This window comes from Rissa tridactyla, chromosome 6 (assembly GCF_028500815.1).
Source record: "Rissa tridactyla isolate bRisTri1 chromosome 6, bRisTri1.patW.cur.20221130, whole genome shotgun sequence".
Classification (NCBI taxonomy): Eukaryota; Metazoa; Chordata; class Aves; order Charadriiformes; family Laridae; genus Rissa; species Rissa tridactyla.
This window is the reverse complement of record NC_071471.1, coordinates 24,280,220-24,308,175: the sequence shown is the minus strand read 5'-3', so window position 1 is coordinate 24,308,175 and position 27,956 is coordinate 24,280,220. Positions and strand designations below refer to the sequence as shown.

Sequence of the window (27,956 nt, the reverse complement as noted above, 5' to 3'; positions counted from 1 at the left end):
CTACATTTTACATGCTAATTTTGATAGCTGAACCTGTCCAAAAGTTTTCTCCTCCCCCCTCTTCCCAACTGATAATCCTTATGCGATTAAATTAAAAACCAAAACAAAACACTTCTACACAATCTAAGGAGAACAGGAGTTTATTGAGTTCTACCTGTCTGAAAAGTGCTGGTGAAGAGTTGCCATTTCATGCTTTGTCTATATAGATAAGTCGAAAGAGAAACTGTTGCAAAAATCAGCTCATTTGAAAACTGAGTGTTTCTCCAGAACTTCCTACCATTCCTAAGTGAACACAAATGTGAAAGATTTTTTTACATGAAGCTAGTCCTTTTCACTCTCAGATGCAACATCTACACTTTAAGTTCCCTCAGGACTGTTAAAATACCTTCAGGCAGTATTAACATACAGAGAAGCAATTAGTCACATCTTCAAGAACCCAGGTACCCCAGCTCTAAAAGTGCACAATTTAAAACATTAGTAACGAAATATTTTGAAAGAGCATTCTTATTCAGTATTGATGCATGCTATTATTACAAAAATATCCATTGCATATTGTAAAGAACAACAATTTTTCTTTTATAGACAACAAAAAAAAGCATGCTGAATGGTATCAGATCAGTATAAATCTATTTTTAATGAGGTTCAACACACTGTTCAAGTCCCATTAAGAGCAGCTTCCTCCAACTGTGCACCAGTGTAAGGTTGCAGAGGTGTTAAAGTTTTGCACTAACATGGCTTAGACTGGCCTCAAATATTTTCACAGCGCAGCATTAAGACTGGATCTTGAATCTTAGTAATTGTTCATTCAATTTGTTTAAATAAAATATTAAAAACCACTAAAAAAATGCATAAAAGCACGTTAAGCAACAAATTTAGGCCTAATGAGCAGAATATACAGGTATTCACACAAATGCTAATTTGCTGTGGTCTTTAATATTGAGAAGACATCAGAATGTGGACCTTGTGCTCAAAAAAAGCAAGACCAAAACAAAAAACAAAACTCCTGGGGACAAGTAATATAAAACCCATGTCAGCAAGACTGCAGAAATTAGAACCCAATATAATGGGTCACAAATAAACCAGTCTATTTGTAGTCATTTTAGCAACTGGATTAATAAAAATACTTAAGTTAAACTGCAAGTAATCTACTCCCTGTCAATAGGATATTTCTATAAAGCAGTTGATGACAGCAATTTTCTAAATGGACGATGAGAAAAAACACAGAAAATCCAAGATGAAAGAGCAGACGAAGACATGAAGCATGTTAAAATGATGCAACAAAACAGTGTATAAATTAAACAGGAATGTTTAATCAAGACAATCCTTTTTTTTTTTTTTTTAACAGAGGTTCTTCAGGAAATTTTTAAATTGGAAAACGAAAGCCTATTCCCACAATAGTGAGGCCATTTCTTTCAAGCAGCTCTGTTGTACAACTGTTACCAGGACCCTAAACAATTTAAATTGTTGTATATTGATATTTCTGAACTAAAAAGTTTTAAAATATTGTATAGATTTTATTTGTGCTCCACATATCGCAAGCAATTAACAACACGAAGAAAGATTCAATTCCTCAGCTAGAATACCAAACTCTATACCAAGTATTACATGTACACAATACTTGCACAGTGACAAGCACAAGGAAGTACTAGTTGAGCGCTTACTTTCAGAAACCCATACCGACTTTGAAAATCCATTTCAATTCTCCCACGCCACACAGTCTACAATTTAAGGCATCTCCACATAGCCATCCACCCACCCGCCCTCTCCCACACACACAGTTTACGTTGGAGGTGTTTACTCTTACAAACAAAATCACTATGTCAATCAGGTACCATTTATTATTTATCCCTATAACTGTGTCAGCATTGAGATATGACAGTTAAACCAGTGTTAAATCAATACAATATTTACATAGCACAGCACATGAAGCTTGAGACACTCACTTGGGGGATAAAACCACATTTTAGAACAGAACAAAGGTCACCATTATGTGTTTGAAAACAGCTATTTACAGGTCCCTATGACATAACTATAGTCTGTACACTGTTCCAATGGGGTAGGCAGAAGCAGGATAGGCATTTATTTTGAGGGATTTTAAACATACAATTTGGAAGCATATCATTATGCTACCCTGAACGCCATAAACCACCTTAACGCTTTCCAAGGTGGTCTCATATCCTAGAATGGCATGTCCAGCTGATACAAAACAGACAACACAATGTTTACTTTGCGGATAATTTTTTGCTCCTGCTATTCAGTCATCTGAACTTTGAAGGCAATTCGTCCCAGAAACTTGTCACGATCATCTTCATTTTTTAAATTAGGTGAGCCCAGGATCTTACACTCAATTGCTATTTCTTCTTTGGTACTGTTGGAGTTAATTGCTAGTTGAACAGCCACTAGAGGCTGTAAATAGTGAGCCTAGTAAACAGAAAGATGGGGAAAATATTTGAGATACCAAAGTAAGTTAGCATTTAAATTAACACTTAATCCATCAGAACAGTTAAGAAAAAAGCTAATTGAGAACCCAACCTTTCAAAGCCCAATCTGACCCAAGTAAGACTGCTTTCTTCCAAGTTCGTCAGTCAGGTATACAGTCTTCATGCTGTTTCTTAACTAATACACTCAACATAATTTAAGTCACAGACGGTATCTTCAAGAGGCACGTGACTTTACCCCTAGTACATTGGGTCCAATTTCTCTAGAAAACTCTACTTCAAACAGCCTCTGAAATGACGTTCTGCCTTCCTATCCATTCCATTGTCTCCTCTGTTTGCTTTTGTTTTTTTTAATCTGCTAATTTAAACGGTTTTTGCCAAAATCATGATTCAACAAATACTAGTAAACTAGCTTCCCTTCCACACTATCCCATTTACTTGTTCAGCAACAATCCATTCTAAAATGTGTTCTCTGTTTGATAGCTTTACATAGAAACATTTTCTTGAATATTCTGACAGTATCCTGGTCAGTCATATTTGGTGGAACAAGTACAATTGTTGACTCCATTCCCTATAACAAAAATTAAGACTTAAGAATAAAACTTAAGTTTTCTTTTGTCAACCCATTATTATTTCTCAAGTCCAATTCAATTAGGACGACTTGAATTCTCTTGTAAAGTGCGTATGAATTAAATAAGAGCTTATTTATCATATACCGTTAAAGCAGCATTTCATCCAATATTCATAAAGTATTTCCATAATTTATTACGGTTTTTAGGTCAATACTGCTGACTGCTGATTAAGCAAAATTATTTATGTTCTTGGGAAAAATTCATATAAGCCAGTGGACTAAATATGACACAGTATTATACAAGTATAAGCCTTAAATTTTAATTGAACAAATCTGGGGTTAGGAGTTTTGTTGTTTTTTTCTTCCTTGTTAACTTAAGTGACTCCTTAACATGTTTCTGTTATTTTTAGGCTATCTTCTCTACTTCTCTACCAAAGAAAGCACTACGGAACACTTAAAGTCTCATTTACGTAGAATGATGGCATGGAAGCTGATGCGCTAAAACCTTTCATGTAAAGTACTAGTAAGAAGTAGACTGAAAGAACTGCTTTCCTTGAATGGTTATTTCACTACATCAGAATTTTTCCTGTGCAGCTAGGGAAAGCACTCACAAAATTCTCCAGTTTTAAGGGTGATACCACATTTGAGGTACTAACTGAGCTTTCTAAAAATCAGAAATAAAATTCCTGTTTTTCCTCAGAGAAGTCCTCTCATCACCAAGATTCTTCAAATAGGTACAAAAATTTCTGATGTTTTGAAGACAGATGATACCATAATGGACTTTTACTCAATATATAATTTGGGGGGAGGGAGGAAGAGAATCAGCATCCTCATTTAGTACAAGACATCATCTAAAAAAGGTAATAATCCCTAAGGTCAAGGAGTTGGGTTCATTGTGCTGAGCAGCAAATGCAAATAAACATTCTGGACCATGAAACTGCAGATACTAGTTCTTTCATGGCCCCTACCTTAGCACAAGAGCAGCAAGATTAGTTTAGTCCTCTTAACTCCATTACAGAATAAATTCAGCAATTCCACACTGATGTAATTTTAAATTCTGTCATATAGCCAAGAAATCAAACCAGTCTCTTGAGACCTAGTCAAATACCTCTACCTCTCACAACTCTTCTCACTGCCTTTTTTTTTCACAATATACTAATGTTATCAGAATTGAGCCTCACATAAGCAAGAATCCCTCAAACCATAGCCCTATCCCACATGACAAAGCGAACACAAAAGGACACTGAACCAAAGACTAAAAAAGAATAATTTAAAAAAAAAAGAATTAAAAAAAGTAAAGCTTTTTCTTAATCACCTAAGTCAAGCAAGGAACAGCATTGAGTTTTGCCTGATGTCATTACTCTCATAATCTTTCCCCTTCCATCAGTATAGCAGGAAGACGTGAATTTTGTCAGGAAAGTTCTTCACCCCGTCTTTGGTACAAACTACCTCCTGACATCTCAAGGTCTGCTCATACTGTATTTTGCGTTTCTTAGGGAAGCAGTGCTCTCTTTCCCTATTCTTTCATTCCGAGAAGGGGACAGAGCACGTACTGACTCTGCCTGTTGGAAGCACGGGTTGACAGTCTTTCTCTAATCTTGTATGTCTAAGAAAATTGATAGTTTACCAATTCAAAAAGTCTGGCAACGGAATGGAAAACACAGAACTGCCTGTAAATACATAAAAGCAAATGCTGAAAAAAAACAAACTCGTTCCTCATTAGTAAAAGCCATGTGAGGATAAAAAAAGCTTCTGTGAACTGCTGCAAGCAAGTATAGAGTACAGTGGAAAAATAACTGATAAAGGAATAATTCAGTACAAAAGTCACTTTGGGGACATTACAAACAACCACTGTGGTATACTATGGATCCAATAGATTTATGTTTAAAAAGTGCTCTTATCTTCAATGGTGAACAGTGAAGACGTTTATTAGACTAAATAACTTGGTCAGTAAGAGGCAAAATTATTTTATATTTTATAGAAGGTACAGATTTTCTGTATGGAGTTATCACAGGTTGATAAAAGAAAGGAAAAAAACCACACTAAATTCAAGTTTAAAAAGAAATAGGAGTTTTAAGTCTACGTATTCCATGTCCATAAAACAGTAAGCTTTGGGTTTTTTTAAAACGTAAGTGTTCTTCAATTAGATAAATACAATTTCTGTCAGAATATAATGAGGATAGATGGAGCAAGCAAAGAAAAACAAAGATTAGAAAATTAAAAAAAAAAAGTCTGCTACCTTGAAGTGCTGCTTCATAAAACAGAGCAAATAGAAGAGATGACCACAGAGACACAAAGAAATATAATCAACAATACCATAATGAATTATAAACTTAATATCCTATACATAAGCCCCAAGGACTGACTATTAGAAACTGTACTGTAATACAAAGAACAGTTCACTTTTGCTGCCTTTCCCTGCACTCAAAGAGATTCCAAAGGATAGCAGTGACCAAAAAGCAGTGACCCTTAACACCGCTAGTACCCAGCCTCTTCTTCATTAGGACAACGCTCAGTCCATTTCCTTTTGTTTGCTAAAACATATCTATAATCTCATCAAGCACTGTACCTCATTACAAAGTACAAACTTCAGAATCAATCTGATATTAGTAATTGTAAATGTAAACAGGAAAAAAAACATTTACAAAATGAAGACCGTCATTAAGGCATACTTACATGCAAGCTTTTCCCATAGTATGGAAAGTACATTAAGTCAATCAAGCCTTCAGGAGGAAAATAATTTATCTCAACCGTGCCTTCTTCCTGTGATTGGAGACAGCAACAAAATTAAAGTTAACATCCACTTGCATAAAAATGAAAACAAAATTAGAATTATAACCCAATGATAAAGTGCAAGATCCCTAAAAATAGGCAACTGATCTCCAAAGTCTTAGAATAACTTAAAAAAAAAAAATAATTTTTGGCAAGCAGTTACATGCTGCACACATCTGCTACACTAAGGACTATTAACAGTAGTATTTAAATTAGGAATCAAGTCAAAACAGCTTGCCTTCATGTTTCTCTTATGAGTCAAAGAAAAGGGAAGGGGGGGGACGAGGATATTCATTGTAATGAATAATTAAACAACCACCAAAAAAACCCCCATATATAAGCTAAAATCCCAAGTATCCACAAGCAAGCCTGTATATTTTGGTGAAGCAACAGCACATCCGTATTTAAGTTAAAGATGAATTTCTGTTTAAAGCCAGGTTTTTAAGCCTCTCAAATTTGGAACAATACAACCCTTCACAAAGAACTAAAGCCCCCTCCCTGCAATGATGTACTATTCCTAACACTGTTCAGTTAGCCTTGGAATATAGGCTAACTAAAAGGAAACCAAACTTTAAAACTGTGATGTTTAACTAGAGTTTCTGCATGTCATCACCTCCTTGGAAGAAAATATACATATGCATGCCTTATCACTAGACTTTCCCCTGCAATCCCAAATCTTGTAGTACGAAGCAGCTACCTACAGAGTTGCTGCCTAATTTCTGACTAAGGAGTCACCCAATCTGTAAGATACACAAAATGCGTATATATGATTGAGCTGTCCCAGGCACAGGCTATCAGTATAGCAGCGCACAGACACATCTCCCCGTATACAGTATTCCTTAGGATTGTGTATCCTGGCAGCATGTCAAACTACTGCAAATTCAAACCACTAGGAAATACCCACATCTAATGTGACTTTCTTTAATAAGGTAAACATATTACCATGATAAAGGGAAATGCCACTAAAACAACCTCCCTAAAATGCTAAATGTATCTTCAGAACATCACTGCTTCTTCAGTGTAATTCACAAGTTCAAAATGCATTAGTAATTTTCATTGATTTTTCTGTACTACCATATATAAGACCTGCAATTTCACAAAGATACACTACAAAGTTCAGAAGACAACTGTAGTAATAGAACTAAGCAGAGGAACACAAAGATCAAAAATAGTAAAGAATAAACCACAGCTCAAGAACCCCTTCTCCTCACCCTACTAACAAAAGCTACGTTGTTTAGGATATGACCACATTCTTGTTCCTTTATTACAGGCTAAATTATTGCAATTCTTCAATACATGTTTATTAAGTATTTTGGACCTTGAGCTAGCAAATTTAATAGATAAGTAGAATTGTGTTGCTTTTCACCATTATTCTTTTATTTTATTTAAAGCTCATGCAGCTGAAAATACTCATTTTTCAAATATGTTCCTGAAATAATGGTTAAAAAAATTAGAATACAGAATAACATAAGAAAGATAAATATGAGTAGAGCTTTCTGGAGCAGCTAAAAACAACGCATGCATGCAGTCATAAATATATACGCATTAGGCTATAAATGCAATAGCAGAGAGGTTCTGGGACATGCAACTGCCTGTCTCATGCAACTGCTGTGGGGTTTGCAGTTTTCTTTAATTAATTAATCCTAATTAACACCCCTCCACAATTAAAAAAAAAACCCTCCAGCTAAGCAAGCTGCATTTGCTGAAGAGCTTCAAGAATCAGTCCATTAGCGAGTGTCACTTTTTCTGCTTACCATTTACAATTTCCACAAAGAGTTGCAGGCAGTCATCAAATATAAAAATCAGCCCACTTAGCTGGACAGACAGACTTCCACCTCACTTACTGGGTCTTTATTAAGACTGTGTCTTAGAAAGAATAATTTTGCAGATGTTAAAATTATGTACAAAGACCCAAGGGAAGAACTTGGGGAAGACTGGTCTTTAATCATTTGAGAAGAAGAAATGGTATCATTGCACAGGATGAAGAGTAGAATCCATCAGTGGAAACTGTAAAACACCTAAGATTTCTGTCACAAAGAGCAAGGTAACTCAGATGCTGAGTATGTTGACAATAGCAAGGTACGTAGTGTCATTCGTACCGCTATTCTTCATTCTTGTAAACCAGAAAGTGATACCTAATACAAAGTCAAGATGGTCACTAAACAGCAGAAATATATATATTGGAATTCAAGCAAATTTTCTTTTCTGTAGTTAAAAAAAAAAAAAAAAGCATCAAATCTACCAGCTTTCAGTAAAGGTAGTTTTAACTTGAAATAATACTGCTGCAAGATGTTCCAGCGCACATGAAATTGTGTGCCTCTAGCCTCAAACTAAAGACCTAAAATGCCGATCTTCAAAGTTCTTGGAAACATAATCCTTTTTTGGCTTGTTTCTCTTTGTGGAGATCCTCAAGACTACAGCAGGCCAGTTCCTCCAGGGCACAGAAGGAAGAACCAGCTGTAATCAGCGCCTGACAGCGCAAACACTAACTTCCCTAATCTACAGAAATTACAGTGATGACAACTACCACTATGTGGGGGCAAAGGAGGGAGCATCCCCAACTATCAAGTGTGCTGACTTTGAAATCACAGATCTACCTAAAATCTTTCTATTTTTAAAAAATCCCACAGGAAAAGTGCAGCGAGAAGAAAGAAGAATCGCCTCACAGGAGAATGCCTGAAGAACATAAATTTCAAAGTGAAAAACTTAAATGACGTTTCAGGCAGCAAAGACTGTCAGGATGCACAGTCAGAAGCTATTAATATTATTTTGTATTTGAGAGCCTTGTCCTCTTAATTAAAAAGAAAATAATTTTCCATTTAGAAGTCAGACTGTGTTAAGTCCAGGCAGACAGTTCTCCAAACTGCTCTCAATATAGGTAAAATTCTAACTATAAAGAACAAGAAACATCTAAAAACACAGATGAAGGAGAAAGAAGAAACAAAACGGCAAATCTACAGGTGAAAAAAAAAAGTCTGCTCTATAATGAAGAGACACAATATTAGGATTTCTGCTCTGCTCAATTAAACCACCTTTTAAGCAAAATCCATCTTTGTCACTCAGATGTTAAAGATTTCTGACGTAAAATTGAAAATTACTAGTAAGTTGCATTTGTGCTATGAACTGCACAAATATGCTCATATATTCTATGAAGCTAATATCCATTGTGGATTTTATTTTCAGAAATGCGTGTCACCTGGATTAAACTTTGCAGTACACCCCAAATTCTATTAATCCATATTTGCTGCCAGCAACACAGAAGGAAAAAAAATAATCAAGCAAACCCAAAAAACCAAACCCAAAACACCACAAAACACATCAGTTACTTAAAGACTAGGTGAACACTCTGAATGAGAAGCAGTAGAGAAGTACAAATGACCGCTACACTGCAACTTCTGTATAAGCCAGCATTTAGGAACATTCAAATACAGTGACAGATGAAACGCAATTATAAATTTGTCTGCAAAATGCACAAAAGCCTATCAGCTACCCTTCTCCACCTTTCCAGTGTGCACACAAGAGGACCACAATTCAGATCCATGCAACAACGAGATCCAGAAGAGCCACAAGATATTTCCAGGTGAGCATTCACCTTATCCACTACAGCAGAGGAAGAGACCATTACACAGCACTCATATCCTATAGGGTTATAAGCACCAAAAGAAATAAAAATGGAATTGGAAACAAGGCCTCAAACTGATGTGAAGAACAACGTAATCCTTTAAGTTTAGCTTAAGAGTTTTGATAAGCAAGGGGCGTAACAGAAAGAAGGAGAAGTTTTGTAAAAATGAAGCACAGACAAAAGGAGGAAATGGAAGTTGTTGATGCTGCTTCATTGCCTACAGAGAAGAATGACCTGTCACCAATACTTAGGCTTTCCTAAGCAGGTAAATCATTATGAGCTAGGGCAAGAATAGGCTAATTTAAGATAAAATAGATGCATTCAAAGTGGCAAAGCCTGACAAATATTTTCCCTGGAAGTCACTGAAGAACTAATAAGATTAATAACCTTAAAATTTAAAAACACCACACTTGCGTATATGAGAGAAATTCTAACTGGATATGGTAAAAAGCAGTATTTTGTACTTAAAGAAAGATGATGCAAGAAAATACATACCATAACATAAAATACAAGTATCTCAAAGGGTAAAAAAACGGCAAAAAAACCCCATCATGATCAACCAAGTTCTTATCAATCTTACTCTTCTGCTAGTCAGACAAGAGGATAAGAAAAAGCATCCTCTGTGATTTGCTTAGTATAGCTTTTACCACTGTCTCATAGAACATCCATATAAGAAAGCTGAAGAAATACAATCATCATAAAATAGGATTACCATCAATGTTTTATGAATCACTAGAACCTTAGCTCTCAACACCTCACAAGGCATTTCAGGTGGAAATGAAGATGACTGTGCTGGACTCTATTCAGTGCTTTCAATAAGGACTAGCAAGATGTAAAACAAAGTTCATTCATTGATGGCCCCAAGTCATAAGTAGTTCAAAATACTTCAAAGATCTCGATCCCATTAAAATGATCATGAAAAATTACAGGGCGAGGCGCAAAAATAGGAACATGAAATTCAAAGCTCTGAACTTCAAGAAATCACATATACAAATACAGACTGAGAAATAATCAAAATAAAGATCTAAGTAGTAAAACAATTAAAATTAAAACTCAGTGTATTACAAATGGCAAATTCACCTCCAGAGACATCATTATTTCCAATACGATGACACAGGGAAAAATCGTCACTAACAATACCTCAGCTAGGGGCAAAACTCTGTCCAGTTTGGGATACCACATTATGAAAAAAGATAAACTACAGAAGTCAAAGAAGAAAGAGTACTAGTAGTAGAAGGAACTTAATTGCTTTATTCTAAAGAAACAAATAATTCCTGCAACAGAACAACATTTTTTAAGCATGGACACAAAGAAATAAGCCTCAAATAAGAGAAGGAAGCACTTGTACTTGCAACAGACTGTCATGGGGAGATCAAAACTTTGAAAGGCTCCACAAAATCAAGAATTAAAATGTTTTTGTTAATTACTGAAATTCCCCAGCCTACATTTTTACCAGTCACCTCAAGCTAAAAGCCATGACTCCATCCCTTGCTTAAGCTACTAACTTACCAAGTCTTTCACTGCTCCCCAAGCAGTCTAGGAAAAATACGCAGAAGTCAAAGTAATCATTATTGTTGCCATAAAACATTCTGTATAAATCCATTGGTACACAACAAATATGCACAGATTAGCTGTTATTTTAAGTAGTTTATACTTGATTTGAAGGCAATTTTTACTTGCACAGTAACATTAGTTTCCACACTGTGTCTTACCCATCATTTATAAAATTGTCTAAGGTGCACTTGCAGCATGGAGGAAAAATAAAAATACAGGTTATGAAATGAGAAAACAAAACACAACTCACAATAAATAAATAAATAAAACAAATAAACATGACCACAAATTACATGTATGCTTTTTCCTCAACTCTAAAGCAAGTCAGGTAGCTAAAACACATCTAAAGATGAAAGAACAAGGAAAAAGTATTTTTATAGTACGTTGAAGAAATTAAATACACTAAAACTAAACTAGACACAGAATAGGTGGAAAAAAAAGAAAAAAGTACAAAGTCTAACAAGAAAGGAACAGAGTGAAACAAATGTTCTGACACAGCATATTACTTCACTTTTCATCCTAATCACAAGGAAAATTAACTACACACTTACTTCTTACATTCAGAACTGACCTTAGGTGTACATTGTATACGTGGTTCTCCTTCAGGCTTTAATCCAATTATCTAAAGGAGAGAAAGTTAAAATATTTACAAACTTCCTTCCCCTTTCCAGTTTCACAGACTGAACTTGAACTTCCCCCCCAATTAATATGGCAGAGTTCACATGGGGAGCAAATCTATCTAGTATCATTTTTATAGGAAGCACAATTTTAGACTAGGACTAATATTTAAAGCATTGTTAAGTTAAAACTCAAATAGTGGCCACAGAAAAGACTATTTTCTTATTTTACATTCAGCAAGTAACTTTAATGCCTCAAACCAGTTAGCAGTTCAAGTATATCACTGAAAAGTCAAAAACTTAGTAAAACTTTCACCACCTTACACAGTTTAGGAGTTACAGAATGCATGACATTCTAGTGACGTTTCTAGATTGTAGACATGAAGTAAAACCTGTGCAGTGGGTTAGAATCTCTTACATAGAAAAGTAGGCAAAACCAAAGAGCACTGCGCTCCTTAAAACAGGGTTTTCATATATTTTGATGCAAGTAATCAAAGTAATCAATGCCAATACTTGTAAGAATTAGAATGCTCAAAAAGCTCACTTCACTTTACTCTCTGAAACACATGAATTGCTAGACATTTCAGTAAGTTACACTATTTCCAAAAGTGCAAATGTCTTGAGAAGCAAACTGAACACATATTTCAGTCCTCTTCTACAGTCATTTTTCATATAGTGGTAGTTGAGAGCACTTATACTAAGAATTAAAAAGTAAAAGCACTTACTCTGTTCACTTTCACAAGCACGCAGGGAGTTCCTTTAGAATAGCCAAAGGTCTTGTCTTCCTTTCCAGAGCATTGTCCAAGCTCAGAGAGGTTAAATCGACATGCCTTTTTAACAGCAACATCATTCTGATCAAAAATCCTTCCTGGTGTACAGTTTATGTTTTGGGATTGCTTTGAATCATCATATGCTATGAAACACAAATGGCTTGTAAGTCAATGGTATAAAGCATACAATTAGGCAAAAACTGCAGAAACCTATATAAACATCTAATTTATAGTTGTTACATGTCTAGGAGTTTTCTCACAGGACTATTTTCAGAGCACTATGTCTCATATCCATCTTAACAATCACTTACTTTTTCAAAGCCTATCAAGAAGTGGCATTGTACTTGAATGAAAGTATAAAAAGTATATATTACTAAAAAGTATATATTAAAGTATATTACTAAAGAAATAATGCTGCTGCCCTGCTTTTCAAATTGTATCAATAATCACAACCTCATTAATTTCTGTATATAAACTAATGATGTACTCTAAACTAATAACGTATTCAAATTTAAACAATCAAGTTTTTACCCAGAAAATAAACCAGGTTTCCTTTAGCACATGTTCATTTTATAAGCACACAGGAAAACTTCAAGTATTCCAATGACTAATATTACATTTATATCAGGCAGTATAACTGCTGTTATACTAACATCCCAAACTGTTTCTCACTTTCTTGTGTTTCACAAGTACACAGATCACAGTGTCACTAACACCCATCTATTTACATTTAACATGTTTTGTGATTTTGTTTCCCTCCCTTACACCCTGTCCCCAGCTATTTCTAGATTAAGCCTACACATGGGCAAATATATAAAAAGTAATACATATAAAAGTAATGTAAATTAATGATTTTGCCATCCTTCAATCTTGTCCTGTGTTACCTTTTCTCCATGCTCTAAATTCAATGTTTTAATAGTTCTGCCTGTAAATACTTTGCGTCAGGGTAAAAAAATTAATAAATTGCAATTAATTCTTAAGACTAAAGGATTCTCACTCAGTTACCAAGCCATTTAGATGAAGATTGACCACTTAGGTTTTGATAAACTTTGCCTCCAAATACATGATCTATGTAATTTTACACTGACTTCTTTTGGCATATGTAATTTCTACATCTTGCAGTATTTAAACAACAACGTCACCAAAACACTGGACTAGGACGCAAAACTCTCCGTTATGTATTCCACTATTGCTCATGCTCAGAATCCCTGTCCGATATTGGTATTGATACTTACCTTTTTCTGCAAAGTATACACTTTAGTAACACACGTCTAAGGCGTGAACTTGCATCAGTTTTCATTATCAATTGTTAAGTACAAGTAAAAAAGGAAACTAATTTTCCTCAATGTTACTCAACATTAAGACTCCTGAATTACTTTGGGCAGTTATAAGTAACTTACATTCAAGAAATTTTCTAAGTGTAGAAACATATTCCGCATATGACTGGGCGTCACTCTTGTTGAAGTAAAATTCCAATGCAGTGTCTGGCTTTGGTGAAATCATAAGTCCTTAAAAAGAAAAAGTGCAAGTAAAGAACTAAACAACTTCTCTTCCCTACAGCACTCTAACCTAGTCAAAAACCATATCCATAAATTGGAAAATACCTATCTGTAAAGAAGTATCAATGTTACCCCTATATTCCACCGTACCAGAAGGTAATTTGTGTTTGAAGTCAGTTATCAAAATCAACACGACGTGAATTAATACTTAAATTCAATACAATGTACAACTGCAATTCACAAACTGATTAGAAATAGCAAAATCAGCAACTTAATCACTTTCAATCAAAGAATTTTACCAATTCACTTCCCACTTTCCATACGCAGCAAATTAAACTTACAAAGTAATTGAAAAAATACCCAAAACCACACCCAGAAAACCTCCACTTAAAGCATTAGGCAAGATAGACTGAAGCTATGATTGTATTAATCTCATAGAAACCCAGAAGAAACAAAGTATTTTTAAGAACTTTACAATGCATAAAAATGGCTTGAAAGATCTCCCAGTCAAAACAGACACGCCAAGTTAGTTGTTAGTCCTTTCCTCCTTCTCCATGAAACAGAAAGTCTAGATGTCATCTGTTTCATGGAGAATATGAGAAACTTTATTAAACCACTGCACGCATGTCACTTGAAAGGGGTACACTTTAGTGAGCCTGTGGTAACTGCGAAGGCTTGTGAGCTGCCTCCCAGGCTGCTGGCACGCAGAGGCAACAGCCCGGGTGCCTGCAGCGGGCTCACGGCCGGCTTCACTTGACTGCTGGCTGAGGGTGCCGGAGCAGGAGCAATCCTCAGCCAGGGAGCCAGGACTGGCAGGAGAGACACGGACACGGGTTACCGAATGCTAAAGTCTGGCTTTGTGTTGAAGGATGAAAAAGGCAGAGACTGACATGCAGTTTGGGCCCTCGATAAAGGTGAACTGTCCTTCTTCCCAGGACATGAGTAGAGAAAGGTACAGAGTTAAATCTCTGGGATTCCTTTGTGGCAGGTGAAAATACATATAGCCCTCTAGCATCAGGAGTTGTCGCTAACACGGACACCTAATGCTACTACCATTCATCACAGCTTCAGTAGCAGATGAAATAGCACTACACCACCAGACATTGCAGAAGAGATTAAATCTGTTCAAGAAAGGGTGTATGATTGGTTGCTTTATTCACGCTACCTTAAAGTAACTCTTATTTAATATAAGTAACTAGAACGGATAAAAACCCTGCAGTTGTGATTAACAGAGGAGTGTCCATGCATCTGTCTCTTCAAGCATAGCCTAGAATTGACATTGCAGTTCCACATAAGAAAAACAAAACAAAACAAAAAACCACAAAATCAACCTCTTTTTATCAGATTAGTTTTCTTCTAAGTTAGAATGTTAAAATGGTTTAATCAACGTCAAATTTGGCAAAAGGGAAGAAGTTGCTATTACAGCAGCAACTAATTGTATCAGTTCAGGATGCCGTGTAGTTTCTTATCCTCTGGCAAAACTAATTAAAACTAGATTCCCAAATGAATAAAATTTAAGGTAGAAAACTCATCTCCCCAGATTAAAAAATAAAAATAAAATCAGGCCTTCTTTATACAAAATAAACATTTAAGAAGATAAGAATACAGTGGGAAGATAAAGTCTTATCTAAACACAACTTATCTGAGACAACTTATCATTTAGATAAGTTGTCTCGATGTTCTTAATTCATGAATGAATCTTAATTCATAATACATTGTTTGGAAAGCATATAGAAAGTGCAATTAAGCAGCCCAGGTCTATTAAGGATTCACCTGTAGAAATGACCAAGCTTCTCACCCAAAGGCAGAAATTATTACAAATACTTTAAATTGGGCAATAATAAATACACTAGAAATTTATCATAGTCAAAACATCTTTTAGATTCTAAAAAAATATCCACATATAATTTAATGCTTTTTTACTCTACCTTTTTTGTAGGATTTACAAGAAATCATAAATTCTCTTTTCTGCATTAGCAGCAGTTAAAATTATTTCCAGGCAAGCCACAACTAAATGCCTTAATGACTGATAGTCCATATAAAACTACAAATACCATTTTTGACTGCAAATGACTGCACCATTACAGTCATCTTCTGGCTTCCACACTAAACTGGGATTCAACAAAATACAAGATAATTAGTAACAGGGCTGAAAAATCGCTGAAGGGGTTTTACACAGTAAGGGGTTTTGGGGGAGAAGAGATTGTTATTATCTATAGAATTATACTGTAAATGAAGGACTTAGATGCTGTTTTTCCACGTGAATACGACAAAGTAACTAAACCAGCCATGAATAAACGAAACAGTAATTTGAAGAGATTTATTGCTTCAAGGAAACTTCAAAAACATCCTAAGAGAAAGGGACTGCTCCAATTCCAGTAGATCACAGTCTGCCTAGAGACTATGGTGTGAATTTTACAGAAAGGCCATCTGAAGGACTGATGCATAGACTGAGAGATGCAGGACTTAGGCTCTTCTAGAGGAACAGAATTAGCAGCCTCAACATTAGGATCACATCTAGAATTGTAACAGAGATTACATTATCCTACAATTCCAAGAGGGATTTAAAAAAAAAGTTTTAAAATCATCTGGATTTGATTGATACTATTATATCCCAGTGCCCAACGCAAGTCAAATATCAATTATGAAATAAACTATCTGTGAGATTTTCAAGTATGTTTAATACAAGAGTAAAACCTTTGACCTACGCCATCCAGGTTTTGTGTGTAGAAATTTTTTTATAATTTAAAGTTTTACAGCCAGGAACATGACATGTTTCACTGCAAGTGAAAAATGACAGAGTTAAAGAGAAACATTAAAACAGAAATAAGCAATTTTATTAACTTTTATGTATGAGTAATTAAAGACATCATTAATAAAATTAATTCTGACATGTTATAGGAATTCTTAAATTAAAAACTAATTATGCTATATGTACTTTTTTAAACAAACATCCCTTACGACTTCTTTCAAAACAAAGGAAAATTAATACTCTGAACTGTGAAAGGCACAAGAGAAAAAATGTCATTTAAGTCCAGTCAGTATTAAGTCACAACAACCCACAGCTCCATCCACTACCAAGGTTCTGACTATTACAAAGGAAACGGGGAGAAACAGTCAACTAGAGTCACCCTATTTTTTTTCTCCTCCTTTTTTTTCTTTTTTTTTTAAACTAATCAGGTCTTTTTAGTATTATTATTCTTTCCAGCATTTAGCCCATTCTTCGCTTGAAAAAACAGCACAAATCCTCAAGAATCCCTTATAAGAAGAGGACCTTGTTAGAGAAGGCCTGAACACTACATCAAAACAAATTCCGTTCAGAATCCAGAGACATTTATCATGTTGCCCAATTGCAACTTGCTCGCACAAAAGATTACTCTATCATCTTAAGTGTGGATGCAGCTGCACAATGCTGGTTCATTTTAAGAGTCTGGAGTTCAAAAAAAAGGAAAAAGTATTTTTAAAAATAGTGTTGTCTAACTTCCACCAAAATATTAATATATTGCATAGCCATTTGCTTTTGTTGTGTTTTAAACATAAATTTGGTCCCTAGGCCAAGTTACTACAAAATTTGAGATCTTATCAAATTTTCAGGTGGCCCAATCATTTAAGTTGCATATACAAATCACATACTTACCCATTCTCCAGAAACAGTAACTAGAAAACACTAATCTCTTTGGTGTAGTTAAAGTATGCAGAAGCATCTTTTAAATCTTTCAGAGTGAAAATCCCTAATTTTTTTCCAATATGGAGATACACCAAAATAGAGCCTATAATGACAGATTTTTGTGATATATTTAAACCAATCTTTAAAAAGTGAAAAAAAAAAGAAAAAAGACAACCACCTTATTATTAATTTTTATTTGCGCAGGGTTTTTTTCCTGTCACATACAGCCCCTTGAACCAGCCAACGGTGGGACGGGATGGGCATGGACACAAAGGAAGCAGTAGTTGCAGGAAGCAAGACACCACTTTTGGTGGCAGCTACACGTTACGTGGACTGAGCTTCATCATAAACAGGATGCTCTCTCTTCAGTGGATCCCTATGTAATCGGTGAACAACCCCTGGAATCCACAGACATTCCGTGTTGGTTGAAAGCTATATAATACTATAATGAAAACTCTGGAAATGCCTTCCTATCATAGTCCTTACATGCTCCTGAGCAGACCACCCCCATAGTACAGCCTTCCTGTACTTTCTTCAAAGTATCAAATACTAATCACAAGGGGTCAGATCAGATCCATCTGATCCAAGAGATCCATTAGTTTATAGTATCTTTAAAGTAATTTGATTAAATGATACTCCCACTTCTACAACATCATATTGTGTGGATGTGCAGGTAAAATTGTGGTCTACCTACATGACAAATTCAACTGAAAAGAACTGAAGAGAAAAAACAGCAAAAGTTAGCACATACACACAAAAAGCTACTGACTGAATTTATGCTAGAAATATATATAACTTATCTCACAACAAGTTTTACCTTTGAAACCTGTAAGTAACTGAATAATAATCAGTTTCCCATAGGCAGTTCATACTTCAAATAAACTCTCAACTTAAACTTAGCTGTTAAACCAGACAGGGGTTTATGGAAAAATAAATACACTGTTACCTGGACTAGAAATCCGGTCACGATATTTTGGTATATCACTGCTCAGTGTCTGAAGCATAACCCACATTGTGAACGTGAAGAGTGCAGCTAGGAAGCCATAAAATACCAGATAGAATAGTAAGATCAAACCTGTAAAGAAAAAGCTAAAATTACTGTTTTTGTTTCAGCTAATTCCGTTACCTATTTTGAAAATCAATATGGGAAATAAGCAATACAACATTTGGTTTTGGTGTCCCTCGCAATCCCTTGCCACTCCTAACTGTAGATATAAATCAATATGCCACTAACATACATCTGTACCACACAGCATAGAATAACGCATGCAAAAATGTTTTCTTCATACCTTCTGGCTCTTAAAATTTACAGGGCATTTTGGCATCCCTACTTGTACAACAGAAGCATTAAAAACCACTCTTTGAGCTACACTGGAAAGCTGGCGAAGATGACTAAGCACTCCATTAGAAAAAAAATAGTTTCACTTGTTTAAGGGAATTATAGTTTTGTATCTGGAATGGAAGGCATCGTAGGGAAGACAAAAGAAGTGAGTGAAAAGATACAATTAGTACACTGGATCCAGAATAGGTAGGAAGCAACTGGTGCTTTAATAACATGGTTGACATTTTAGAGAACTCCACACAGAGCATTCATTCACACGTACATCCTGTTACAAGAGACCTCTCAAGGTGAAAATGCTGTCTGCTGCATGTTTTTGAAAGCAAACCAAGCCTTCTATTCAGACTTATCAAAAGTCTTTGTCTAACACATCCACCTGCTTTACACCAGTCTACCTCAGGGACCCGGCAATGTTCCTGGAATTCACCAATTACACGAATGTTACTGGCATCAACTTGACAGTTGCTAAGGAAGAGCTGCTCAAAACCTGAGGAAACAGCCTCAAGGAAACAGCCTATTAGGACGTAGTACCTCTCCATCACTTAGCTGCAACAAAGCACTAAGCGAGAACACTACGTAAGAAAACAGCTTGAAAACTGACTGTGATGAAGTGGGTTTTTTTTTTTCCCTGTTCCTTCCCCCCCATTTTTCGTTATGCATGCACAGACATGCACTCTGGATACACAGACCGGTTGTTACTGAAAAGACAAGGTAACAGCCCAAAGATCAAAATCTTACTATAGAGTTGATAGGGACTCAGATCAGCTGCAGCGAGTGAACTCTGACTGAGTGCTTGACACTTAAGGACACATGCATAGACATTGTCAAAAAGAATGGGAGCTATGAAAGCATTGAGGAATTCAGATGCTTTCACAGAGAGCCACCTTCAAAACCCTTCTAATTCAAAACCATAACCAAATGATAATGCAAATTCAGTTTTTATAAAATATTCTAACTATAAGGCTGCTATCAGGAAGCCAAAGAGACTTTGACTCAGGTCAAGAAAAGCACATCAAAACCATTATGCAACATTCTACCACTAACACTTGACTATATGAGAGCATCGAGTGCAGCATTTTTCACCCTTCCATGGAAAAGGAAAAAGCAAAAGCAAAAACGACTGTACCCCAGCGATAAGTACTGTCCACTGGAAGATGACAGAAGGACGCCTAACCCCTGGCTCCTGTCCCAGAAACTATGTTTGCATTTTACACTGAAATATTTTCTAGTGTACTACAGCCCCCAGTAATCCATGACTGCTGAAGATGCAAGTACCTGCATTACTTCTTCTGAAAGAATTCGGTGTACATATATTAAAACATATGGCTCCCAAATTATCTTTACCATAACTTAGGTTCTCTGCAGCGACCAGATGAATGTTACTGGATTTTGATTTGGTTTTAGTTTTCAATTTCATGTGTTGAGAAAGTTACTCATCAATCTGCACTACTCTGATAGTGATCCGCTACTTAAAATACATTTAGGAACCACTGAGATGTAAGATACAATGCAGGGATTAGAAGTTAAGTAGCAAAGTACACGAAAACAAAAACAAACTTACTCTATAATGAACAAGATAGCAGACACCTATTGTAAACTATTGCTAAGGCTATTTAGAAGCTTGAAAGAGCATATAAAAATGAACAGTAAAAATCTTAATCAACAAGCCATTACAGAAGTTACATCTGTATTTGGCAAACCAGCAATTGCCTTTACATATAAGCTTACAATTGCTTTAACTGGATCCAGAACAGAGCAATGATCTGCTATAAATAACAGTGTATTCTGGGTATGACAAAAACAAACACCTCCCTTATAAAACCTTTAGTCCACTCTCATTTTGATTCCTACAAATTAATCAATGATTGACTACACTTTCATCAAGCTGTCTAAAAAGTACACTTTCCATCAAGTGACCAAGACAGTCATCAATCAGTTCCAATGGAAGAGAAAAAAAAGTTTGACATTTAAGACAAGACAAGCACCTTCTGTGGCAATTAACATAAAAGCCAAAACTCAGGGAAATCTTTTTAATTGAGCTATTTCAGAATATGTCTGTATTTAAGTTTCCAAAATATGATGCCTAACTTTACTAGTTGAAAAACAAACAAACAAACAAAAAATCCCTGCCCACTTATTGCTGGTGGGCATAACAGTACCATGGTGGTGCACTTCTAAGTAGACACAGCCCTAAGTATAGTACTGCTTTGGGCCAATACTTCCATAACATCTGCAATACCAGCCTTGCACCCCATTTTGAAGCACCCTAAAGAACAGATCCAAGCCTGCTGCAGCTCCCTCAGTCGAGGCAATGGTGCCGACCCACCTGCACAGCAGGGAAGGGGGCTGCTGGGGTCCCCCTCCCCTGCCGAGGGCTGCAGCAGGGCAGGACTGCTATGTGTAGGCATTCCCTGGGGAGCCCTCATGCGCACAGAGGCAGCCCCAATACTGGTGAAAATGAGAGGGACCCCAATGTCTAAAACTCAGTGATCGACTCCGTGGTGGAGACTGCAGTGTGAACAGTCCCTCAGAGAGTCCTTGTCCCTCCCCGCAACTTCATACTCACCGGCACGGCAGCAGTAACAAGGCCAGAGAGAAATGCCGTTTGTATTCACAGCCCTGAAACTCCACTAACTTCCCCCAGTACAGCAGAACATGCATGCACACACACAAATTATTTTTAATCTTTATTTTAATATAGCTTGTAAATGCACTGCAGAACAGTGACCACTAGACTAAGCTGCCCCATTTATGTTACTTTGCCACATTAAAGAGAGGGATAAAACAAACAACAAAAAACCCCTCTGCAATTTCCAATGGCCCCAAACTGAGTAAGCTGCTCTTTGTGAGCCTATTAGTATTCATTATTCTAAGCTAATCACAGTGAACAAGCCATAACCTGTCGAGAAGCTCTGCCAAAATAACTTCACATTACACTGGATTTCTTGTCAGGAAACAAGATGTACCCAAGTAACAGCGGAATGCTATCCTCCACACTTACTCCAAGGAAAGTACAGCTACCACATATAACATGTAACTCAACTGGACTGCTGCAGAACATCTTGCTACACCAAACCCTTTGAGTCAGTCTTTGACACTAAAACTATCACACGAGGAAAACTCTCAAAACCAAAATTCTGCATTACAATTTACCTAATTGGGTTTTCGGTTTGGTTGTGTTTTTTTTAATTTTTGCAGGGCATCACAGTACCAAAACCCCTTTGTATCCTAACCACATTGATAAGTGACATTCAAACCTTGAAAACTGCTATTCGTTTGCAGGAATCAAAATGGTTCTCCACTATGAAAATTAGAATTTCTGGCTCTGGTGAATGCAAGATACCACATACTTGGCCATCATTTCCATGATGAATGCAAGCTTTCCAAATTTGACATGGCAAAAGTGATAAAAAGCATGCCAATCTGGCATAAACCAGCCCAGAAGATCTACCTATATGTAATATATAGGTAGATATATACAGGTATCAATATAAACACTTTCACAGCAGACATGGAAGCAACTATTCAACATTATCTGCAACAATGAAAATTAAATGCTGTCGTTATGGTTTGTTGGATTCCATGCTGCGTTGACCATATCACCATGATCATTCTTCATTATCTTTAACTAGTGGGATTTAAATACTTACATAACGTTACTAGTGACTTCCACCAACGCCAGTAACATCAAGAAGGACTTTTGGTCCTTTATTTCACAATAAGTCAGGGATCCACATATCACCTTGCTAAATGCTTCAGTAAACAATAAAAATTTTCAAGTGCAACACTTGCAAAGAATCAAAAAAAGCCAATGCTTAATGTCATGATTAAGCATTTACAACACAAAAAAACCCCAAACCCCCAAAATACCCTCCCTATACCACCCAAGCTTACTGATACCTGCAACTAGAGAAGGCAAGCCTTCTTTCTTCAGAGCGATCTGTGTCATGGAAAATAAAATATCCTACTGATTTCTCAAATATTCATTTCTTACATAGGCAGTATCATGGAAAAGTTTAGTAAGATTTTGACTGCAGTGATATTCCCGGCTGTGCAGGATTTTTTATATCAGCTGTCCATCTGTCACAATACAAAAAAAGAGCACTGTGTCTCTCTCCAATTCACAACTTGGATGTGTAAGTGTTTCTACTGCAATGGAAGACAGTGATGCCGGAATATTTAAAAATACACTACCTGTGAAGAAAGCTAAATTACAACAAAACCCTCCTTAAAACACTGATAAAGAACACAGAAGAATCAAATCAGAAAAGCAGTTAAAACTTTGACAGCACCATATGTCCCAGCAAGAACTCGGTGAACACTAAAGAGAAGCAAAACTGGATCTTTTGTTACGGTGACTGACAAGATTGGATATCCATTGGAATGGTGGAAAGCTCTACTAAAAACAAGGTGTTGGGTTTTGTTGGTGTTTTTTTCTGTTGTTTTTTTTGTTGTTGTTTTTGTTTTTATTTTGAAGCACGTATTTGTGCACTAAGCATGCAAAAGAATATTCAGTAGGTCCAAATTTATATGTACTTCAAGACAAAGTCACCTGTCCCTTGAACACCTTGACACAACTAGCTTTACAGGAAGGTTTAAATAAGCTCAACGTGACATCTAGTGTGACTATAAATGAAGTATTGCTAGACTCTATACTGCCTTTTTTTTGGCACAAATTATTTTTCTGTAACCTTGTGTAAAAAGTTTACTGTCTATATTGCAAGATTATGCACACATTTGAATGTGCAGTGAGCATCCTGCTACAATACTTTCGTGATGATCTCACTCTGTTCTTGCTGTAATTCTAGGCAGGCACAGCACTTTGCCATCACAGGCTGAGCCAGATGGTAGTCTTCCTTTTACTTACAGGAAGGCCCCATATGGCAGTCTTCCAAGTTCTCCTCTCCTTGCCATACCCGATCACACCCTGTGTGGAACCCCAGGACCAACGCTCCTTCCCCTCACCTCTGCGAGGACTATTAGTGCCCCTTATGCCTTGTTGCTAAGATCACCACCAACTCATCAACAGTATTTTCTCTTTAATGGAATAAGTGATTATGACACATAACTAAAAGTGTAAGGGTTTTGGTGGGGGAGGAGTCATTAGATTTGGATACTGATTTGTGAAAGATTCAAATTGAATTATCCCTGAAGTATGCAATGGTAAAATAAAAATATTTCCTTTTTTACAGCAAATGCAGACTTAGTAAATGGTTTTTGCCAAACTGTAAAAGGCAACATACCCCTGTTCAATGACAAATGAGTATAGGAGCTGCTTGTGTTTGATCTTTTTACAAATACCGGTGTAGAAATGGCAGATAAATGCAAGTACTCTAATGCCATGGCACTCAGATTCACAGAGAATCACTGCCTTGCAGTTACGATTTACATAAACCCCCAGGATTGCCTCAGACTAGGGCAAAACATGCACATACTGTGAATAACTATTTAACAGTTTCTCTACTGCTTCTGCCTTATTTCTGTGAGAAAGCTGTCTTGAGACAAGAGAAATACGCATGGGAGAGTCAGAGCCAACTGAATTCTTATCATGCTGCCCCTGGAGACACCACAGCCCAGCGGACTGGCAACCAGAGCTCTCTTCTCCTACCTCCCAGCCTTTCAGGGGGGAGACTGGCAATTGGAAAGGAACAATAGTCCTTGCGACCACCCTAAACTCACATCAGTACTGCAAGGGCAGAAGTGACACCAAACCCTGCATATTCCTATGTGCTAAGAGAGCCACTCAATTAGTATTCTGCAATTAAACTGTAAAACCCGAAACAGAAAGCCACATACCACGCCCCAAAACAGTCAAAGATTATAATTTGCTTCATATATATATAAAATTAAACTAAATAAGCACAATGTGCTAATCACAAAATGCCAGGACAAATAAATACTGACAAAAAAACACAGTCACAATTTATAGTGCTGCTGAACAGTCACCTCGATGTCCAGGCTAAGGAAAAGGTACACAGCACTAACCACATACCAATCACCTAAACCACTTATTAACGAAGTAAAATTATTCAAACTGCTATCTAAGCCTATACAAACTTTCTCAATATGGCAAAAACATCTTTTATCAAGGGAGCTGGCTGTATAAACTCAATTACCAACTAACTCGCATCAATTTCAACTGTTATCTGTTGGCTTGGGCTAGCACAGACTGTTAACATTGTAAGTGACTTATCCTACTAGATAGATAGGTTTAAGCAGAGGAGGTTGTTTCAACTTTGCTTTCTTTAAAAAGTTACAAGCTATTTCTAATGCGCCCACAGCCTTTGCCAGATTCATGACACAGACAGACTTCTGCAATCCATACGCCCATTCATCCAGCCCACGCACTTCAGGAAACCTGCCTCTACAGAAAGATCACTAGACAACGGCATAGTGGAAATTTCCTCTCCTTTGCTATTCAAGTGGCAGAGTAGCTCGCAAGCTCTTATTTCCATCTGAATGGAGGAGAACTCAAGTCAGAGCTAGGGCCCTCTCTTGATGGACAGGAGACATTGGCACCGCAGAGAAAGCACACCCCATGCGTAGTCTGCTTAAGGCTCCTCCTCACTATTTCAACATTAGTATTCATTGAGATTGTGTCAAGGCCAAGGATATATTGGCCTGTTCCTTTACGCCATGCTGAGATTCTTGTTGGTTTTGTAAGCACAACTATTAAGTATCGCAACTACATCCAAGTTTTGGGAGGAGACGCAGCATTTTCTGAAGTCAGTAAATACGTCCCAGGAGGACTGTAGAAACATCCTAATATTAAGCATTTATACAACAGTTTAATATGAGAAAACATACTCACAAAATCCAAATATTTTTATTGGAAGCAACAAGATTATGATAACATGCCTTCCAGCTCAGAGGAAAGCAATGGGAAGACTACCTGAAAGTAGGAAAACAAACACTGCCTCCACAAGCCTTACTGGGGAACCTTCATTTAAAAGCTTCATTTAAGAAAAATAAAAGGCCCAGAAACCCCACGTTGAAACAAACTTAGCACAATGCGCACAATTACATACAACGATCACGTGTTTGTTTTTTTTTTTTGTAGACTGTCTGGAATTGGAGCTCATAAACTTTTTGGTTTTGGGGGGATTTGGCGGTGTTTTTTCCCCCCTCTCTCTGATCCGCAGCTACCGGCTGGAAGTACAAAGGCGATTCGCGCTCATTCATTCTCCGTTCCCTGCGATGCTGAGGGGGGGTGGGGGGGGCGGTAGGGAATGGAGGCAGACGAGCGGCCGCACTGACATGCCCGCAGGCCGCCATCGAGCGGGGGGGCCGGCCCCGCACCTCGGCGGCGGAAGCCCGTCACAGCCGCACGGCGGCGGCCGCCGGAGCCCCCCCCCACTCCCCACCCCGGTCCCCCGCGGACCCGGGGGAGGAGGAGCCTGCGGCCCCCGATCGCTGCATTTGCGTACTGAGGCGGGAGAGTGAGTCAGCTCGGGACGCGCTCCCAGAAACTCCTCTTCCTCCCCCGACCCCCACCTGCTCCGGGAAGCCCCCCCCCCTTCCGCCCCCCCGCTGTCACGGACGGAGCTATTTTTAGCCCGGCGGGCGGCGGCGGTTGTAGCCGTTACCGGGGCGCGTGCGCCGCGGCCTGTCGGGGCCGCCTCACCTGCCCGCCCAGGCCCCCCACATGGCCGCGGCGCCACCCCCCGTTCCCGCTCTCGACCTCGTCCCCCGCCGCCCCTCGCCTTCGCCGGCGGCCCCGGGGCGGCTCGCTCCCCCGCTCCCGGCGGCAGCCCTTACCCCAGCTCTTAGCCGTGCGCCCCAGGAACTCGCCGCTGCTGGGGTTGTAGACGAACTGCCGCCACTCGGCCATGCTCTGGCGGAAGGGCTTCTTCGTTTCCTTGGACATGGCGAGGCGAGAAGCGGCTGCGTCGCACACCCCGGTGGCGGAGCCTCCCAGGCAGAGAGAACCGCAGCGAGCGCCCGCTCCCAAGCGCTAAGTAATGCGGCCGCGGCGCCCGGCGGGAGAGCGGGCGGGGGCCAGTCAGGCAGGGCCCGTCCCTCCCGCCTCCGCCGCCGGGCGGGGCCCGCCGCCGCGCCGCGCCGCCCCCAGCCAATCCCCGCCCGCCGCGCGCCCGCCCCCTGGCGGCGGCCGTTGGTGGTGGCGAGGTGGGGGGGCTGCGGGCAGCAGCCGGTCTCACTCCCCGCCGCGGGGGGGGGGAAATGGAGAGAGCGGGGAGAGGGGACCGGGTGGAAGTGGGGGGTGGCCCCGGAGCCTCGGCGGCGTTGCGGGGATGGCTGGGAACGGCGGCGGCGGGACATCGCCCTCTCTGGAGAGAGAGAGATGCCGCGGCGCGGATCGAGCCCTAAATGGCACCTGCGGCACCCCCCCGCCGCCTTCCCCCGGCCCGGCGCCCCCGGGGTCTGGCCTCAGGCGCCCGCCGATCCCCGCGCTCGCCATGGGCGACCGCCGGCCGCTGGGAGCAGCACGGCTCCCTCCCTCCCGGCCCCGCCGGCGGTTAGTGGGTGCCACCGCTGTGTTCTCACAGCTCTGAACGGACGCCGGGCCGTGGGGGAGGGCCAGGGATGCTGCACTGCAGAAAAATACCAACAGACAGAAAAATATAGAATATTATAGAATGTCGATAGAAAAATATCCAGAAGAAGGAAAGGTTAGCAAGTGTACCTCCCATCTTGGGGCTTCCTTTAATTGTGCCACTATACTCTTGGTAAATGAACACATATGTGTAAAAATGCAATAGAAGGGGTATTGATAATGTGATTTCTTTGAGCATAAAACCTCAAAAACTCATTCGCTGTCGCACTCCTAAAGGTCACGGTAAGAATAGCACAGAAAAGCATTCTCTATCTCTCATCTGACAGCAGAGGAACAGACTCCATTTACTCCGGCATGGATGAAGAGCTCGGCCCCTTCAATTCCCTCTTTCCCCGATACTGAGGGGAATCGATGCCAGCCCCTGCACACCACCAGCTCCGTCCAGTGGGTCTGCTCTAACCTGTCCTCCCTCCAGTATTGCTCAGCCGGGGTGAATAATGGACCGTTAATTGGGGACTCTGCAAAACTCAAGTGTAACAGGAGAGCAACTACATCAAAGCAGTTCCTAAAATAATCCATCAATAAGCCAGAG

The 27,956-nt window shown here is 38.7% G+C and overlaps 1 protein-coding gene across 2 annotated transcripts; it reads right to left on the bottom strand.

Annotated features, from left to right (window-relative positions):
* Nucleotides 1-124: 124 nt before the first annotated feature.
* Nucleotides 125-26,885, bottom strand: ATP1B3 (ATPase Na+/K+ transporting subunit beta 3). 2 transcript variants are annotated; one of them, XM_054205450.1, is made up of 8 exons: nt 26,608-26,885; nt 18,457-18,585; nt 13,745-13,852; nt 12,300-12,487; nt 11,529-11,579; nt 10,913-10,939; nt 5,686-5,772; nt 125-2,421 (listed from the first exon to the last, which is right to left on the bottom strand). In XM_054205450.1, the coding sequence occupies exons 1-8, from the start codon at nt 26,714-26,716 to the stop codon at nt 2,251-2,253; spliced, it is 870 nt and encodes a 289-aa protein (XP_054061425.1). In that variant the 5' UTR covers nt 26,717-26,885; the 3' UTR covers nt 125-2,250. The 2 variants fall into 2 exon arrangements, with proteins under 2 accessions (XP_054061425.1, XP_054061426.1); XM_054205451.1 differs by lacking the exon at nt 10,913-10,939 and having other exon boundaries at nt 26,608-26,884.
* Nucleotides 26,886-27,956: the final 1,071 nt, after the last annotated feature.

Coding starts and splice junctions, on each gene's coding strand:
- ATP1B3 (XM_054205450.1), bottom strand. CDS start 26,716: ATGTCCAAGGAAACGAAGAAGCCCTTCCGCCAGAGCATGGCCGAGTGG. Junction 18,586..26,607: donor GCGCACGGCTAAGAGCTGGG/GTAAGGGCTGCC, acceptor TTTTCTTTACAG/GTTTGATCTTACTATTCTAT. Junction 2,422..5,685: donor ACTATGGGAAAAGCTTGCAT/GTAAGTATGCCT, acceptor TCTGTTTACTAG/GCTCACTATTTACAGCCTCT.